Source organism: Hylobates moloch, unplaced genomic scaffold, assembly GCF_009828535.3.
Source record: "Hylobates moloch isolate HMO894 unplaced genomic scaffold, HMol_V3 SCAFFOLD_13, whole genome shotgun sequence".
NCBI classification, from domain to species: domain Eukaryota; kingdom Metazoa; phylum Chordata; class Mammalia; order Primates; family Hylobatidae; genus Hylobates; species Hylobates moloch.
The window spans coordinates 29,901,395-29,920,769 of NW_026652288.1; the positions used below are offsets into that span (position 1 = coordinate 29,901,395).

Genomic DNA, 19,375 nt, shown 5'->3' on the forward strand with positions numbered 1-19,375 from the left:
TGTTTCTTAGGAGTGCCTTTGTGGTTAGACTCGAGGGCTAAGGGTTTGAAAGCAAAAGGCAGCCCTCTACCGGGGTGGTCGGGGAAACGGCCTCCAAGAAACGAATTACACGGTGCACTTTAGTTACCTAGGCAGCTGTTTGTCTAGGAAACAGCTTGTTGTTTTCACTTGTCATCACCGCGCCTCACTAGGTATCAGGAAGCTCGGCTCCAGCCGCCACCTGGTGACGCTAATGACGCGCGATGTCTCGCAGCTGCCGCAATTAGAAAGGCTGAGCCTTCTCCTTTAAGAAGCTGACTCACGTGGATGCTGTGTTGTGTGCGCTCAGCTGAAAGGGGGAGGTGGGTCCCCAGACTGACTACATTGGCCGCCTCGAGAGAGGGGGCAGAGTTAGCCTCTTTGATTGGCTGTACGAGTCCGAGGTGCTGGGTCAGGGGCGGAGCGAGCTGTCGCGAGCCTGCCCTGGGTCTGCGGCTTCTGGGAGGGGTGGGCCGCGAACCGGAGGGGTGCGGGAGTGGGGGAGGGTGAGTCAGACAAGGGGCGGGGCCCCGCGGAAAAGGCAGGGGGCCGAGGAGAGGGGCGGGGCCTAGAAATGAAGGGCGTTCTGGGCCAACCGGCAGAGCTGACTGCGGGGAGGCGGAGCCACGCCGGGTGACTGACGTTGAGGCCCAACCAGGGAGAGGCGGGGCCAAGGCCAGGGCCTGACTAAACGCGGAGACTCGGGTGGCCGAGGGGCTTCATACCAGCTGAAGAGCGAGAAGCCGCTGGCAGCTGCGGATCTCACCGCCGCTCAGGGTGAGTCCCGCGAGAGGGGCTGGGGTCGGGGCCGGTGGGGACTGAGGCGCCCGTTCGGGTCAGGCGGCTTCGAGGCACTCGGGGATCGGCCCAGGGTGGGGGGCCTAGGCAGGAAGTGCCTCTTCCTCGCCGCGCTCTTCCCGGGGTCCCAGCGTGGCCGCCCCCGATCCTTCAGGGCGGGCCCCGGCGCTGGGACCGCGGGCGGACGCGCGGGGCTGTTTGCTCTTTGTGAGGCCTGGCGCGGCGGCCGCCGTCGGCCCGCCCCCGCCGCGCCGCCGGGCGACCGGTGCGACAACAGCCGCAACCCCTCCGCGCGGCGCCCGCGCCTCCGCCCCGTTTCCCCGCCGCGTCCTCCGAGGCCCGGCGCCGAGGCCCACGGCGCCCCCTGGGCGGACGGTTTGGCCGCGACCCCCCACTCGCCGCACCGGGGTCGCGGCTGCCCCGCCCCCACCCTTCGCATAGTCGGGGGCGCGCCTGGTCTCCGCCCCGAAGCCAAGTCGGAACTTGACCGAGTTGTTTGGGCCGCGATGACCGCACTGCGTGAACCGTCCTGAGCAGGGCCCACGGCCGGCCCAAGCGGCCCAGCCACCTGGCGGGGGCGGTGTCTCCCATTGCCCCCTCCCCCCATGAACGTCCACCTCCCCCGCCCTCCTGCCCAGAGGACCCGGGATTGACAGCGCGGGGTGACGGTTGGGCAGCCCGCCGGGTGTCGGGACCAAGAGAGCCTGTCGGCCACCCGCTCAGCTGTTTCCTGCCCGTGTTTGTTGTGCTGGGGGAGGCCCCGCCGCCGCCGCGCTCTGCCGCCCCCGGCCCTCCCGATTGGCCGGCGGGCGTCACGTGGCCGCCATCAGCTGGGCCAGCGGGGGCGCTCGCGGGTCCCACTGCGGCTGCCGGCCGAGCCCACCCGGGGGTCGCCCGGGCCGGCCTAGCTCTGCCAGCTTCGGGCCGCGGGCTGCCCTCCGCTCGCAGTTGGGAGGGTGGGCGTGCCCTTGCAACCCCTTTCCTGTACCCTCCTCTGCAGGTAGATGGGACAAATGAGTGTCCGGATCAGCGGGAGTGGGAAATTGAAATACTACAAAGATCTGTTTAATCCTAACACCAACTAATCTCCCTTTCAAGGGAGAGTCTGGGAAGCTGTACAGCTCATTTATTTTTAAACTTTTTCTGTTTACAGAGATCTGTTGGTAATCTGAGGATTTTTATTCCACGTCGTCTTGACAGATGGAAAACCTGAAGTAACTTCGGGCTAACCTTGTGTTTTTGGAAAATTAGTAGACTTGGTGGTGAAGACTGGGAGGAGTAGGATATTAGCTAACTTTGCATAGCCACATATACAGCGTCGCAGCTGCATTCCACCAAAGAGGAACCAAAAGGCATGTGGTGTTCCCAGGGTACATATTCATGCTAGAAGTGAAGTGCCTTGGTGGATTCGTTTCCTGAAAGTTTGTCGCATACTTGTACTGGGTTAGGTAAGAAGTAAAGTACAAAGAATTTAGAATAGTTTCTCTAGAAGCTTATAACTTAATCAAAAGTCGTAGACAAATGCGATCGAGCAAAATACAAAGTTAAATATTTAGTAATGAGACGTTAGTAAAATATATGTGGCTTGGAAAATAATGTTACCTGGTTGGATCATTGCGAACTTTTCTCTAGACTAATTTCCCTTTTCTGTTTTCTATTTAAGTAATGAGAAAAATAAACAGGTTTAGAAAAAAGTGAAAGGAAATAAGGCCAAAAATTATGAAAAGAAGTAATTAAAGCAGCTACTACCCTCTGAAAAACAGTCCATTAGACATGAACGTAGTCCTAGGTATATTTGTGCCTAAACTATCATTTTAGGTTTAATGGTGAATAACTATAGAGATCAATGTCAGTTTTAAGGTAATCCTGTGTAGTAATGTCAGTGTAATGCAGGAACTGAACCTTAGTTAGACCTGAACTTGCTACTTGACACTTGAGTCGAGAAGCCAGACAGGTAAATTACACGTCAATCCATCTAGTTAGAGGCTTTTGGTATTGCATCACAACAAACGAGACCATGAAATTGTCTTGCTAGGGTTTAGCGGGGGATGACCAACTCAGATTGTGCACTAACACACACGGTTTCCTGAGTGCAATGACTAGTCTTATTTTCTAATATTTAAACAAATTTAAGTGTTATTGAAATATAGTGAACTTGAAAGTCATCTAACAAAACAGGAAAAAAGGCATTATTGAGGGGGGAAAACAAAAATATATCCTTAAAACTTACTGCAAATGAAGACCTGATTCCACAACCAGGACATCATTTGACACAGCAAAGTAAACAGGTCACGCACTGCAAGAGGATAGCAGAGCTTGCTTGTGTCACTGAAAACTTAGCTTGTTACATATTTTGCACAAAAATTGGAAAGTTGGTTGTATGGATCAAACTGTTTTCCCATGTAGATTTTTTAATAGCGTTTAGTCACAACTCAGTATAAAAAGTTGATGAAATTACAATAGCAATAAGTGCTGATTATTATAGTAACCAACCCAGCACTCTTAAAAGTTATTTGGGTTTTTATCCTTTGTTTTGGCGAGGGAAGAGATTAAAAACGAGATACGAAAGCTGGCTTCCACCGGATTCCATTTAGCAGAGTCATTGCAAAACAACACCACCTCTGCAAGGGGCAGGTTGCTTTTTTAACCCTTTCTGCACTAGATGCCTACATACTCAGTTCCCTGCAGCAGAGTCTTTGTACCTTGCCTTTGTCCCATCTTCTGGTGCAATGGAAAACCCACTGTGGTCTGTCCAACACTGGGGATCTGATGGAGTGTGTATTCTATGGAAATGCCCCGAGGCGATGGTTTCATTTACTAAGGAAAAGTTTATCTGTGAACTGGGTGTTTTTCCATCAGAAGGTCCTATGAGATGCAAATAGATACCTACCCTCCCTGGTATTTTTAGGGCTGGGAAGTGGTGCCTCCTTTGACTAATTCCACTTGCCAGGGTTGCAACCAAACTGGATTATTAATTATAGGGACAACAAGTACCTATTTTAAGACCCAGAACTGTGACATGCTTCAGAAGGTTTCTAACTTTCCTCCAGCTTCTAATTTCTATCACCTGGTTGCTTAGCTTTAGCATAATTAGCAGGAAGTGAAGCCAGTTAATTGTTATTGTTTCATATCCTTTGTGAGCCATGCTTTTCTCATCTGTCATAGGGTGAGTTGGGATGAGGAATGTTGAAGAAGATAATCTAGTTTTACTGACCTTTATTGAGCATTCACTGTGTGCTAGGCACCGTTCTCAGAATACAGTATTTCCACTTAGTTTCTCATAACTCAGAGATGGCTGCTGCTCTCACCATTTTACAGATGAAACAGGAGAGGATAACTCACCCAGTGTTTCCAAAGCTATTAAGGAGGAAGAGCTGAGATTTGAACCTAGGAATCTCCAGAGTTCAAGTATCTCAGCTTCACAGTTTAAGTCCTGGGGGTGGAGAGAGGAGACAGCAGCTGGTAGATATTATCTATTTTTATAATCTTTATTAGAGTTGATCTTCAACATGCTGAACTGGTTACAGAAAGTTAAGGATTTTAGCTAGAAAATCAGTAAAGAAAAGGGGAATGGGATTAAACTGATCTTTTCAAATACTCCTATCTAGCCTTAATTCCAAATGCCAACCAAGTTTCCATTTTTTCTGGGAAAGACTGCTTTCTAAATGCAAAGCTCTTTCACTATCAGAATGTGTTTTTAAGCAGGGAAAACTTTTTTTTGGTAAAGGGCCAGGTAAAAAAATATTTTAAACTTTGCAAGCCAGAAGGTTTCTGTAACAGCTCCTCATACTTCTCCATTGTAAAGTGGAAGGAGTTAAGTGTAAACAAATGGGTGTGGCTGTGTTCCTAAAAACTCTGACACCGAAGTGTGAATGTCATATAATCGTGTCAGAAAATATTCTCCCCTCCCCCCAACCATTTAAAAGTACAAAATTCATTCTCAGCTTGTGGGCAGTACAGAAACAGGTGGCGAGCTGAATTGACCCACAGCCTTCCCAGCTTTTAAGGAAAACAATCAGCAATGAGCCAGACAAGTGAACAAGATACCGTATTTTGCTTGATAGTGTATGTGTAAAATGAACCAATAGTCTTTTTAGAAAATTTATTGATGTGGAAGCAAACTAGGAAATTATATAGTCCATTATATCCATCATGCATTTTAAAATAATGCATTCCTGGAGACTCTTTGGCAGATTTCTGAAGAGAATCATCTTTTTTTCCCGCTCTTACAGATTCTGTAATTAAAAAAAAAAAAAAATTCTGTAACAAGGCAGAGAGATCCGAAAATGTTATTAATATTTCACCAGAGTCTTCTGATAAAAGAGAAATTGGAAGTTGTAGATAGCTAAATATGCTATTGGTGAGAGAGGGAGGAAATTGAAAATAATACTAAAATATGATCTGTGAAATTGTCTATAAATTTCACTTATATTTTCATCCCAGCCCCTCACTGTTTCAGGTAATTTCAAATAAACTAAGAATAGTCTTCCAGTTGAACAATCAAGCTTGGTACTTTTCTTATTCAACCTTTCTAGGATTTTTATAACTTGGACCTACAAGAAGATAGTACCAAAAAGGCCTTATTTATAACACGATAAGGTAGGGAACATCTTAAATAAAACTTAAGCTTTATGATAAGTTTAGCTCTCATTTCAGCTATAAACTTGAACTTCAGCACTGACATATACCAAAGCCTGTGTGTTGCTACTAAAGGACACGGTAAGCTGCCCCTAGAATCAACACCAAACATCAGCTGTCTGTGAAAACAGCTCACTCTTAAGATGTTTTAGAAATACGTGGCTGAAGAGATCTGGGATTACTCAAAGAAAGGTGATTAGCATACTTGGGAAATATTTTGAATATAAAAGCAATCAGACAGAAAGCAGATCAGTGGTTTCCAGTGGCTGGGAGTTGGAGAAGGTATTGGCTGCAGGCTGGTGTGTGGGAATTTTTGAGGGGCTGATGGAAGCATTCTAAAGCCAGTTGGTGGTGATAGTGGCATAATTTTATAAATTGACTGGAAGTCATTGAATTGTACACTTACAGTGAGTAAACTTTGTCATGTAGAGTATTCCTTAATAAAGCTGTTTTTTTTTTTCTTTTTAAAAAAATAACCTGCAATTTTCTACTCTGTCAGAAAAAAAGTTTCAAATTTTATAAAGGAGCAGTCTCTATGAGCTTTTAGAAAGGGGCGGCACATGCCTTTGACCATATTTTTGTAGCTCTATGTAGCAGAAATGAAGTGGTATGTATGAATGTATGTTGGGTTTAACAGTACACACTCCCTGACCGTGAAAGTTTTATCCGGATGTGAGGAGAGTTTGAATCTAATAGAGTGATGAAGGGGAGGGAGGTAAACTTCCAAAAGTGATTTAGGAAGTCTTGTTAATTTTACAGTTTTTTTAAATGACTTACTAGGGTTTCTAGTTCAGGAGAGTTTGTGATTGCAGTTGGCACCAATCAAGATAGGGAATACAGGAGGAACAGCATGGAATCAGGAAGGACTGATGGTAAACCCTGAGGGAGAGAGTAAATCTGACAGCCCTCTAATCACTAGAGAGAATAGAATGCAGTGGCTTGGCCACTTGTGGAAAGTCACCGTCTCTTTAATTCATCTATAAAAGTGAGGTAATAAATACCTACTTTAAAAATTGTCAAAATTAAATGTGGTATGTAAATACCAAGTACAGTGTTCCATACAGTGTAGATGCTAAGTAATTATTAGGTCTAAGGCAGAGTTCAATATGTTATTCAGGTCCAGAGAAGCCTGATTCAAGTGTTATATCTTAGTTTTTTTAATGACTGTTCTCCTTTGTTTTTTTTTTTGTTTTTTTTTTTTTTTTTTTTGAGACGGAGTCTCGCTCTGTTGCCCAGGCTGGAGTGCAGTAGCACTATCTTGGCTCACTGCAAGCTCAGCCTCTCAGGTTCATACCATTCTCCTGCCTCAGCCTCCCGAGTGCCTGGGACTACAGGCGCCCGCCACCACACCCGGCTAATTTTTTTGTATTTTTAATAGAGGCAGGGTTTCACCGTGTTAGCCAGGATGGTCTCGATCTCCTGACCTCGTGATCCGCCCACCTTGGCCTCCCAAAGTGCTGGGATTACAGGCGTGAGCCACCATGCCCGGCCTTTGTCCTCCTTAAATAAGTGGCTGTCTTAGTTCATTCTGGTTGCTCTAACAGGATACTGTAGACTGGATGGCTTATAAACAACAAATTTATTTCTCCCAGTTCTGGAGGCCAGGAAGTCCAAGATAAGATTCAATGTCTGTTGATGGTACCTTTTAGCTTCGTCTTCACATGGTGGAAAGGAGCAGGCAGCTCTCTGGGACCCTTTTATAAGGACAGTAATCCCATTTTTAAGGGCTCTGTGCTCGTGACTTAATCACCTGGTAATATCACATATGAACTGGTGGGGGTACACAAACATTGAGACCATAGCAGTGGCATTTTAATGGATGTCAGCCTCTTAAGAGTTTGAATAGTGTCAGTGTTAGGTTGAGTTTCTAACCCTGCAAAGGTCAGGGCTACCCTTGGAGCCTAAGGACCCTACAGAGGTTTTTCTACTTCCTAAAGACCTTTGACAGCAAGTGATGTTTTGCTTGCTTCTGCAAGATCCTGTGGCATTCTAACTTATCTTTCTTAGCAAACAAAAACTCATTCTACAGTTCTATATATATAATTCTCTATAAATGGCAACCACAACTAGGAATAGTGTAACATAAGGTTTTGCTCAGATATTTTTGGTCTTGGTAATGAATCATATAATTGAATCCAGTAAAAATACTTGGGTAAAGAGAAAAAATAGATGGAATCAGGGGAAAAAGCCATGTTAAATGTATTTACCCTCAGTAGGAAATGATCACAGTAGTTTTTAGCCCAGGATAAAATGATGTAGGCAGAAGGTATAGGGAAAGTTCACTTTGAAGTCCAGCGCATTTACCACAACAGTATGGTGTCGCAGTGGTCAGTGTAGGTGCAGGTAGTTACCATTATGGTTGAAATAAATTACAACATGAATATTGTATTTAAAGGTCTTAAGGGAAATTGGCTTTAAAATAATGAGTCCCAGACCCCTAGCTGGAGGTTACAAATGACTGCACAAATACTAGTCTTCAAAGACATACAGAATCTGAGGCGTATACCTTAACAGCTGAGACTCCAAAACCTTGCCATTGATTCCCTTCTGTTAATGATCAAGATTCAGAAACATGACCAAACTTAACTGCTCACAGGTTTGTTGAATGTTTTATTTATATCAGGAGTCATACATTCAAATATTGGTGCAAGGACCAAACAGATGAAGTAATTGTGTGAAGCAAAGTGGAGACTGAGCAAATAAAATGGCCTGGTGAGGGTTAGGGGTGCAGCTCACTTGTAGTCAGTTGTGCCATAGAAGAATATGTGCCCTCCCCATTGTTAAAAAGAAATCCAAACTACAGGCTCTTTAATGAGATCTTCCAAATTTTAAATGTCATCTCAACTTTTTAAAATGAAGATTAAAAACTGTGTGACCCAAATAAAACAGACGTCCACATATGTTTTTTAGGGAAGGGTTTTTGTATCTGTTCACTGCTGTATTCCAAGGCTACCAAACGAATTCAGCCTGTAGGCCTCGAATTTGCAACTTCTGACTTATATGTAAATAAATAATAAATGTATTCTTTTTTCTTTTTTGAGACGGAGTCTCGCTCTGTCGCCCAGGCTGGAGTGCAGTGGCACGATCTTGGCTCACTGCGACCTCTGCCTCCTGGGTTCAAGCCATTCTCCTGCCTCAGCCTACCGAATAGCTGAGACTACAGGCGTGCGCCACCACATCCGACTAATTTTTGTATTTTAAATAGAGACAGGGTTTCACCATGTTAACCAGGCTGGTCTTGAACTCCTGACCCCAGGTGATCCGCCCACCTCAGACTCGCAAAGTGCTGGGATTACAGGCGTGAGCCACTGTACCTGGCCAAGTGTTGTATTCTTAATCATCTGGAAAAAAATAATGCGGTAATCTTAAAGGCTGAAATAAGGCAGTAAGTGTTTCCTTTTGTTGTTTTATAGAAATGTAAATATTACAGCTTAAGTCTGTGTTTTAGTGCAAGGTTCATTGTGACGCTTGTTAATATGCTGGTTTTCCTTTTACTAGCTGCAGATTGTCATTCACCATTTGTTTTTTATTCCCTATTAAACTTTCATAATGTTTAAGAGGAGTCATAATGATTTTTGTGATGGCATTTCTAGTGACATTAGGACTGCCTAATGGCTGGGGAAGTTCATAGACCTAGAAGGAATGGAATTTCCTTTTAAATTTGTAATGGAATTCCCCCAATCTTAAGACAACAGTAGAATTCTCATTACAAACATGCATTCTGGAGTTTTTTTTTCCACAGTGGCAGTTATATTAGCTCTGCATGCCATTGGAAAGATGTATAATAAATACTTAAAACACAGGAGCTGATAACTACCCAAGAATAAATTATGTTTTAAATTAAAACTGTGGCATATTCTTGACTATATCTAGATCTTTAAAAATACTGTTTAGGAGAATTAGTTGTAATGAATTTAAGAAGTTGCATATAGTAACTTCCCTAACTTTTGAATGTTAAAGTGTTAGCCTAGTTTCAGACATATGTTTCAAACTTGTATCTTTTCAGTGTTTCAGCGCTTTTGTGATTTATTGAATCAGTAAGATTTCTTAAAGATAATCAAGTTTTGTATGGGAAAGCTTATCTTTCCCTTATTCTGTTCTCATTGCTTTAGTCTTATGCCAGCCTGGACCATCTTGGAGGCAGTGTAGGATCATGGAAGAACTTTGAATTAGGTGAATTGCATTCTGTACTTTGCTGTAGTTAACAGCTTTGTAACCGTTGACCAGTTAATAACCTTTTTAGACTTGACTTGGATGATCTATGAAGTGATGGTAACAACCTCACAGAGCTGTGACAATTTTGAAATAAGTACCTAGTAACAGTGCTCCCTAGACATTGACTTAGTTAGTCATCACCTCTATACAGCTGTAAATGCACCTGGTGATCACAGACCTACTCACTCTATGTTCTCAAACCAGACTACTCTTGTTTTCTAATTGCCCCTTTTTCTTCTCGTATCCCACTGAAACCTCACAATTCTTTTCTGAAATTATACATGCTCAGAACGTATACTTAACATTTATGCTAAACCTTTTTTCTCACCTCTCTGCCAGTGCTTTACATCATTCATTTTCTGAAATGCCACTTTCCATTTTCTTTTTCCACACCAGCCATAAGAGAAGTGACACCATTTTTTGGCCTTGGCTAATAGGTTTACTTCCTTGGCTCACTGCTTTAAAATCTTCCTAGCTTAGGCATGCCTGTTTATTTGTTCAGTGTGTGAACTTTGGATCTTTTTGTTCAGGATCAGCTATTTTACACATCGAGTACTACAAAGCAGAGATTACATAAATATGTATATAAATGGTTCTCTATGACCCCCAAGTAGGTGCTAACATTATTATAATGCATTTGTTATCCTTTTCTATTTGCTCCTAGGTTTTTAGAACTTCAGCCATAAAAATGGGCAGAATTTTCCTTGATCATATCGGTGGTACCCGTCTGTTTTCTTGTGCGAACTGTGATACGATCCTGACGAACCGCTCAGAACTCATCTCCACTCGTTTCACAGGCGCCACTGGCAGAGCGTTTCTTTTTAACAAGGTCAGTGAGAAAAAGTTCGATTCCTAAGTGGGCTCATTGGCTGTATTTGACTGCAACACCAGAATACCCCCTCAGAGCTTAGAGATACCAGGAAGAGTCAGAAGGAGAGCTTGAAATCTACAGAAATGATTGCCCACTAGCTCATCTTTGATGGGACCTTAGGAAGGTGTTACTAGGGTGTGATTTTAACCTTGGAAGTTTGAAGAAGTAGGCTGGGCACAGTGGCTCATGCCTGTAATCCCAGCACTTTGGGAGGCCGAGGTGGGCGGATCACGAGGTCAGGAGTTCGAGACCAGCCTGGCCAACATGGTGAAACACAGTTTCTATTAAAAATACAAAAATTAGCTGGGCGTGGTGGTGTGTGCCTGTAGTCCCAGCTGCTCGGGAGGCTGAGGCAGCAGAATCGCTTGAACCTGGGCAGTGGAGGTTGTGGTGGGTGGAGATAGTGCCACTGCACTCCAGCCTAGGCAACAGAGTGAGACTCAGTCTCAAAAAAAAAAAAAAAAAGTATAAAGAAGCGTGGTCTCTGTTGCCTCAGGAAATGTTCAGTGTAAGAATTTGGTAGCAACTTCAGCACAGGCTATGGAAGGAACAGGTCAAGATACCCACCTCCCTTTCTCCACATGTCACTGGTTTATCCATATAGGGAGATAGTGGCATTAAACTATTATAACTTGACAGCAAATAAGGATCATCTAACCAACTTTTCATGCTCTAATTCGTGCTCACCAATCATTCTTCCATGGATTTGCTGACAGAAAGAGTGTTTTTCTGATTTGCAAGTGTGTGCCCAGTCTGCCTGTCTCTCTAATTTCTGGCTTGCTTTCAAATTGGATGCCGTGATTCTGCCTCCTAGAATCTAGTATATAATAGAAAAGTTGAATTTCCAAGTATTTTAGGCTAAGGAACATAGCTAGTCTAGGGTGCTGTTCTTAGACGATCAGATGAACTTCCCCAGTGGGCACTCCTCTGTTCCATGTAGAAAGCAGCTTTTCTCAGAATTGATAGAGCATACTCTTTGACATTTATTTCAGTACAGAGGGGGGCACACTGCAGCAGGACAGCTGCCTGTTTTTGTAAATGTAATGGAACACAGCTCTGCTTGTGCATTACGTATTGTCTACAGCTTCTTTCATGCTGCAGTGCCAGAGTTAAAAAGTTGGAACAAAGACCTCATAGCCCTCAAAGCCAGAAATATGTACTATCTGGCCCTTTACAGAAAAGGAAAGTGTAGAAGATTGTTGGGTATTCAGAATCAGTGGAAATTCGTCACAGATTGTCTCAGACCCACTTCATTGTGTTCATTGTCTTTGAACTCACTTTAAAACTATGCACTGCAGATGTATGGTCTTTAGTAGGCTTAATCTGTCCCAGTCTATATATAAGGTATATTTTCAGAAACAAACAGACTGTTTTATGGAATGACTATGGTGCATTGGGTTCTTTTATATTGATTGTATTATTTGCACTCATCATTGAATAATGATGAATTACTACAATTGGACCCAAACCTACATTTTATGGCTCCAGTTCCAGGACTTTTTCTTACCTGCAATACAGAAATGTAACTAGTATGTTTAAATAGTGTGACTTAGGCTAGTACGGTAGTGCATGATTGCATTAGATGTCTAGCGTAGTGCAATTTCCAGATGTCTGCCTGCCCCAGCAGCTTCTATAAATAAGTCTTGGGTATTACAGGTTTGACTAAAGTAACAACTTCTTTCTCCTTTTCTGAAGTTGCTGTTGCATTAACCATATTTTGTACATACTTGGCAAATAACTTACATGCCTTTGCAATTTTGATTTTCCTTGTCCCTTCTTAGGTAGTTAACCTGCAGTACAGTGAAGTTCAAGATCGGGTCATGCTCACTGGCCGCCACATGGTTCGAGATGTGAGCTGCAAAAACTGCAATAGCAAACTGGGATGGATCTATGAGTTTGCCACTGAAGACAGCCAGCGATATAAGGAAGGCCGCGTGATCCTGGAACGTGCTCTAGTTCGAGAGAGTGAGGGCTTTGAGGAGCATGTACCATCTGATAACTCTTGAAGATACAGAGAGAAATCCATCTTTTCCCAGGTCTCCTTCACTGAAAACAAAAATCTACTTACATACACTGTCACCTTAGCATCAGAGTCGGATTAATGAACTGCGGAACAAGAGGTTGTGAGAATCTAAGATGGAACCTTTCTTTCTTTTTTTTTTTTTAATTTTGTATTTTCCATCCAACAGCAGTGTGTAGAGAGAATATTATGCAGATGCCGTTAATTTTTTACTCTATGTTTACATCTTGAGGCAGAAGAGTCTGTCTGCAGCTATGTGGTGAGCTATGTAAGGAAAAAAATCTGGGCTATTAGAGTGAAAAAGTGTGTTTTATGTAAATTGTGAAAGGAAAATGTTAGGAGTATGGTTTTTAAACTTGGGCTTCATTTTAAACTTTTTTTTTTTTTTTAAACCCAGTTATTTCACTTGATTTGCTAGCTTCAGAGAAGAGATCCGAATCTGTGCCCAGCGCTAAAGGCTCAGTGTTAGCATGGCTTGTGCTGGCCGGTGTGCCATATTCTTGTTGGAGATGAACCGTAGCACCAGAGCCCATTCTTCCTTGTCAGTCTTGACCCAAAGATGTCACCATTCCTAGTTATTTGTCACCACATAATAGGTGTTGATTGGAAACTTTTTCTGAGATGGGACAGAACTGCTGGGTTGTCTTTTTCCATGTAACTTAAGCATAGTAATATAAATAAAGTAATAGTTGGATGCTTTTGGTCCTGTGTTGCTTTTAAAAACACCTTATAAAAGGAGAGTATTTGATAAGCAATTTTCTTAGTAGTAAAGTTTCTTTTCATCTCTTAAACTAAACTGACCATGCATATAATATTCTTTGTTTAAATGAAAGCACACTGTTTAAATCCGCAGTTGCATTTAGAAAACAGTTGAACAGAATGTCAATGTGCATTCATGCAAAAAACATTTAATCTGCATCTGTTTTAGAAAAGGGGTAAATGAAGCAACTTATCTAAAAATACTGCTTTACAAAGCATTTCAGCTTTTTCCCCTTAGTTTTGCATTGATTTTTTGACAAGTCTGTAGAGCCTAATAGTTTCCATCAAAGGCCTAGATCTCTTATTAGCATTTTTTTCAGCTCTTCCCTCAGAAGTTCAGCTATTGAAACCAAAACTACTTTGTACCCTCAAATAGAAAGGGATCAAATTTGACCTGGTGTTATTTTAGCCCCAAATTTATGACATTACAAAGTTTTAAAATGTAAATGTTTCTTTACCCAAACTACTACTAGATACTCTAGTATTTGCTTCTGGTGGAATTAAATGACGGTAACATTGGCTAATTATTTGAATGAATGAATGGATGGATGGATGGATATTTTGCATGCTCAACTTCTAGGTCCTTTGTCTAGAAAGGTAATTTGCCTCAGTTGAATTAGTGAAATATTTCTGTCGTTGATATTGAAAGTGACTTCTGAGTACAGTTAAGTTCCTCTTATTTGCCACTGGGCTGTTGGTTAGAAGCATAGGTAACTGATTAAGTAGGTATGATACTGCATTTGAAATAAGTGGACACAAACTATCCTTTCTCCACCATGGACTCAATCTGAGAACAACAGCATTCATTTCCATTCATTTCCATACTGGCTTTTGATTATATGCAGATTCCTAGTAGCATGCCTTACCTACAGCACTATGTGCATTTGCTGTCACAATAAAGTATATTTTGTCTTGCATTGGTGCAGTACTGCTGCTTATTTTCCACTGGTCTTGTCTAGTGATCATCTTATCTCCGAACACATACTTGGTATCTTTGAGTACCTGTAGCTTTCTTCAGTTGGCAATGATAGTGATGTTCTGACTTGGTTAACTGCCTGATTCACGCGTGAAGACTTTAACTTTGCCAGTATTAACTTCTCTGAGATCATTTTGCCTTAGATACTGATAACTATAGTTCAGTATATATAAACAAAAAAACTTCATATTACTGGGTTAATTTTTAGGTGACTGGCAGGTACCAGCAACAAGCTCCTCTGTGCCTTTTAAAAACTTCCATTTGCAAAAAAAAAAAAAATTGGAAGGTCTACTTTGGATTATTTATAGAAAACCATTATTCTTTTGAGATGGGGATACTAATTAATAGGAATGATTTTTGCTTTGGGGTGGGAGAGTTAAACAAGTAGAGGTGAACTTAACTAAGTAGGTTACTGAGGAATATACAGATTTAAGCTTTTTTCCCCTGATCAAAGAGGAAAATTCTTCCTCTTAGTCTTAGATGACAGTAACCGTTAAGTTGTTTTGATCTTAAAGTGCTTTTATTTAGACTCTCAAGTGAACATTCCTGGTTAAAAATAATTTTAGTAATTATGTGAAGATTTAAGTTACAGTTAGGAGTTGTTACTTTGGGATTGGAGGAGAAAAATATCAGTACCATCTGTTTCCTAAATTCACCTACTCATAAAATCATATAGGATGTTTAAATCAGAGTCTGGGCCCAAGCCCAGGCTTAAGTCAGTCAACAGGTAATTTTTGGTGGGGCAGAATTAAGAAACTACCAGTTGTAAAATATTCAGACATGTTTATGATGATTCATTTCTAAACATCAGTTATAAAAAATCCCAGTTTAAACAGATATCCACTAATTGTTCATCTGTTTGACACCTGTTTCCTACCAGGAGCCATATAAATTTACTTCTAATCTGTGTGAATTGGGAATAAAGCAAGATTAAACTGAAGGACTCTTATCAGGCTAGCACGTTGCACTGATAAGATATCTATTATAGGAAGAAAGCTGAACTAAGCAGAAATCAGGGTGGATACTCTTAAGTTGGGTGTTAATTGTATGGCTTCTTTATTTTAAAATATTGGGCTTCTCAAATTGAAATTTCTGTGGTAAAGCATAAAATACACATTCCAAAGCATCGTTCAGGGTTGTATAATCCTAGGCATCACTTTGCATATTTAGGTTTTAAAAATCATCTGCAGCATAACCACCTGGGAGGCTTGTTAAACATGTCAATTATGTCCTCATTCCCTAACCCACTACTGAATGGGTCTCAGATGGAGCCAAAAATCCAGTTTTTGTTTTTTTGTTTTTTGTTTTTTTGCCTAACTCCAAAAGTAACATGTTTCTTTGATACTGTGAAATATGTATTTGGTCGCCTGGTCTTCGTTCCCATTTCCTAGCAGTACAATCCCTGAAATCCTTGGAATTTTCAAATGATTTTCTTTTTGTATGCTAATACTGACTGATAACCAGGGTAGAGCTGGTCACAGGAAAGATACAGGCATGATTAAAGGTGAGGTGCTTCCAGCCTCACAGAGCAACCTCCTGGGAGGGGAAAAGGGCTGCAGGTCAATTTGATTACCAATTGCTGTCAGAGATATGGGATTTGCTAGAAGGGCCCTGGCTCAGAAAGGTGGACAAGAAAAATGATGGAAGGGTGATGGGTCAGAAACCTTTGATTCCTGGGTGGCCACATGGCCACCCATGGTATAGAGCTGCAGCTGCACTCAGTTACTATCAGTGAAATTTAGAGATAGATCCAGCTCGTAGAGAGGTGATTCACTGGATGCATAAGGAAATGCAAGCTAATAAGAAAAAAGTGAACTATACAATCCCTTGGTTATCTATAATAGCTATAATGAAACAGTGCTGGGTCCAACTTTGATGCTGCACCAAGCTTAGGTTTCAGGCTGAGCTTCAGCCACCAGCCTCAGAGCCACCCACAAGGGCAAAGTTATGCAGCAACAACAAAATACCTCTCATCTGTGGTTACCAAGAAGCTAGTGAATGTCGGGGAAAGGCAAAACCAAGTAACTTGAAACCAGAGGGTATAATGTACAAGGATTTGTTGCATTTCGTAGATCAGTATCATTAGCTTCCTGAGGAACCGTCACTAAAATGGACTATGAGAGTAATTTAGGGGCAGTATCTTTAGTTTTAAATGCTGCAGAATGGAAGAAATGTTTGGGTTGATGGAGGACCCACAGCTCACTATTCAAAGATTGCAGATGGCTAAACATGATCCAGACACACAGGAGGTTATTCCTGAGGAACAGCTAGTCTGGGGGACTGGATGAAAAAAGCCACTGTAAGATCTGTTTACCCTGAGAATGGGGACTGTCCAACTTCCCCTATAAATGCCAAGCAGAACACCCAAGATAAAGCAGCTAATATACTTCATGTGCAAGCCATGCGGGACTGGCTTTATGATGACCCCGATAGTTACCCACCATGTATGCCCATTACCCATGTCATGGCCAGTGCTACAGTTAAGAGAGCCCCATTTTCATGGGCACCTCATACAACCTTGCTGCTACAAAACATCTGCTAATACATGAGAATCATTATTCAAAGGGTTATTGAAAATATAGTTGTGGTATGTTACCACCTGATAAAAGCCTATGTCACAAGAGGCTGATAGGCTAAGAAGTATGGGTAAGAAAAAAAAAAAACAGATTAATATGGCTTTCCATCTGCTTTAAAAAGTGTCTTAAAATGGATTAATACACCAATTAGATAAACTGGCTTTAAGGAGCGGAAGAGTCCCTGGGAAAGAGGCATCCAGTTTCTGGGAAGACTACTACATGTAAAATCTAAAGACATATCTTCGGCCGGGCACAGCGGCTCACGCCTATAATCCCAGCACTTTGGGAGGCCGAGGCGGGCAGATCACAAGGTGAGGAGTTCAAGACCAGCCTGGCCAACATGGTGAAACCCTATCTCTACTAAAAATACAAAAAATTAGCTGGGCGTGGTGGCGGGCACCTGTAATCCCAGTTACTCGGGAGGCTGAGACAGGAGAATTGCTTGAACCTGGGAGGCAGAGGTTGCAGTGAGCCGATTGTACCACTGCACTCCAGCCTGGGTGACGGTGCGAGACTGTCTCAAAAAAAAAAAAAACGTATCTTCAATGCTGACTAACTTTAGCTGTGTGACTTTGGGAAGTCAGTTAACCTCTGAACCTTAGTTCTCTCAAGTGTGAATTGTAAAAACAAGCCCTGTCTTAAATCTTGTCAGAACACAGTGAAATATAGAACATAAAAACCTGTTGATAAGCAGTATGCATATATCTGGAGTAACTACTTTTTTCAGTAATCCTGAACAACTCTTCACAATTTAACCTAATTTGTTCTAAATTATAGAATGACCAGAATGCTTTCAAAGTTCTTTAAATCCTTTCTGGACTTAACATGTACTGCTAAACCTTTCAGCAAATGAGGATTTGAAATCTGCAGTTTACTAAATGTTACCATCTTGACTTTTCATCATAAGGAATTTTTCATAATCTGCTATAATATAATTTTACATTGCTTTCAAAAATCTTCAAAGCTGCTATTTTTCTCCTACCATGGAGCAGAAGAGAAAAAAGGTAAAAAGCTCATTGAATATAATATCAATGGTAATTAAAAAGCCACCATTTCCCCCGCACACAAGCTAACTTTGAGAACCTGCCAGAGCTTTCACTAACAGCAACTGACTCATTTTCTCCTGTGTTGGTCTCAGCTTATTGCATACTACTGCTAGAATGAAGTTCGTCCAGTTTTTAAAGAATCCTAAGGTTGTGAGATAAATGGTTTATATCTTCTTCTGATGTGCCCTACAGATGAATAAGTTATCTCTTCCTCCTGGATTTAAAGCAAAATACAAAGACAAAGTCCATATAGTAATTTTAAAAACCTGTATCCAAAGCTAATTTGAAAGCCCAGCTTTGCAGGTGATATTTGTGTCCTTGAGGATAGACCAGAGGTTTTCAGGGACTGGTGCAGTTTGAGAAATCCCCTGGTGTGCCCCTGACCCAGGAGAGGAGGTTGGCTTCCGCCGCTCCTCGGAATTCACTCAGAATTTCCCTCTTTTCCAGCAGTTGAACTGCTATGGAAGGAGCTGGCCACCACCTTGTCAACTATCCCACTCTACCTGGAGCCCTCCCAGGAAATACTGGGCAAAGTGGAGACATTACTGTGAACTCCAGAAAATTCCACGAGTGTAATCTCTTCCCAGCTAACCCATCTCCCTTCCCCCAGGATCCTAGCCCAATGCAAGGTGCTCAGAGGCGTTTCTGAAGCTTGTCAATATGCCAAAAGGAATAAAATATTTCAGTCCCTTTCAAGTGAGTCAGTTTCTGTGTTAGAGAAGGCTCCTTAGGGCAGCAACAGGAAGCGAGTTTCAAAGTTTGAGGGGGCGGTATTTTTAAGAACTGAGCTAATGAGTAAAACATTCAAATGATCCTGCTAAAGTTTACATTGAAAAAAGTTTTTAATTAAAAAAAAAAAAAATCAGCTGGAAGCTTTGCTACCAGAAAAGTACCAGTAGGTGGCATGAGTGTGCAAGAAATTCCACTCAACCACCAGTCAAACCTATCTTTTGGAAAAGAGAAACGTTGGGGCAGTCAGTTCTTGTTGCTGTTCATCCACTAGGGAGCTGATGCAAGGGACCAGGAGCTGATGCAAGGGACCGTCTTACTGTGATGGCACGACATCATTGGGCAGAAGCAAATTATGGAGAAAATGCTTTGCAAACTATCAAGTGCGATGCAATAGTACTGTTTCCTCTTTGTGATACATGATTTTTTTTTCTGCAATGTTTGTTTTAGTATCTAAAGCTTTAGCTTATACAACTTCAAAAATGTTTTTTGCCAAAAACTGTGTTTTAATATTGGCTTTTGATTTGGTAATGGTAACCTGAGGCCTTAGAAAATTGAATGTCACGGGGTGACTTTGAAGTTAACCTCTGGAAGCTTCATTTCCTCGACTTTAAAATAGGAAAAATAATTTCTAGAGAACATGTGTGAGGACTTTATAAGCCGTATGGAATTCTAAAAATGATATATATTACTATAACTTGAATGAGGTTCAGTGTTACTTAACCGGTA

General features: G+C 41.9%; 1 protein-coding gene across 7 annotated transcripts; it reads left to right on the forward strand.

Moving 5' to 3' along the window:
* The first annotated feature begins 647 nt into the window (after window positions 1-647).
* Window positions 648-14,236, forward strand: YPEL5 (yippee like 5). 7 transcript variants are annotated; one of them, XM_058426843.1, is made up of 6 exons: window positions 648-795; window positions 1,970-2,264; window positions 5,352-5,415; window positions 8,660-8,839; window positions 10,334-10,498; window positions 12,322-14,236. In XM_058426843.1, the coding sequence occupies exons 5-6, from the start codon at window positions 10,358-10,360 to the stop codon at window positions 12,544-12,546; spliced, it is 366 nt and encodes a 121-aa protein (XP_058282826.1). In that variant the 5' UTR covers window positions 648-795; window positions 1,970-2,264; window positions 5,352-5,415; window positions 8,660-8,839; window positions 10,334-10,357; the 3' UTR covers window positions 12,547-14,236. The 7 variants fall into 7 exon arrangements, with proteins under 7 accessions (XP_058282826.1, XP_058282830.1, XP_058282829.1 ...); XM_058426848.1 differs by lacking the exon at window positions 648-795 and adding an exon at window positions 1,750-1,816; XM_058426847.1 differs by lacking the exon at window positions 8,660-8,839.
* Window positions 14,237-19,375: the final 5,139 nt, after the last annotated feature.

What these genes read in the sequence shown, in the direction of transcription:
- YPEL5 (XM_058426843.1), top strand. Translation starts at nt 10,358, where the DNA reads ATGGGCAGAATTTTCCTTGATCATATCGGTGGTACCCGTCTGTTTTCT. An exon ending in GAGCGTTTCTTTTTAACAAG is followed by an intron (nt 10,499 to 12,321) that starts GTCAGTGAGAAA and finishes GTCCCTTCTTAG; the next exon opens with GTAGTTAACCTGCAGTACAG.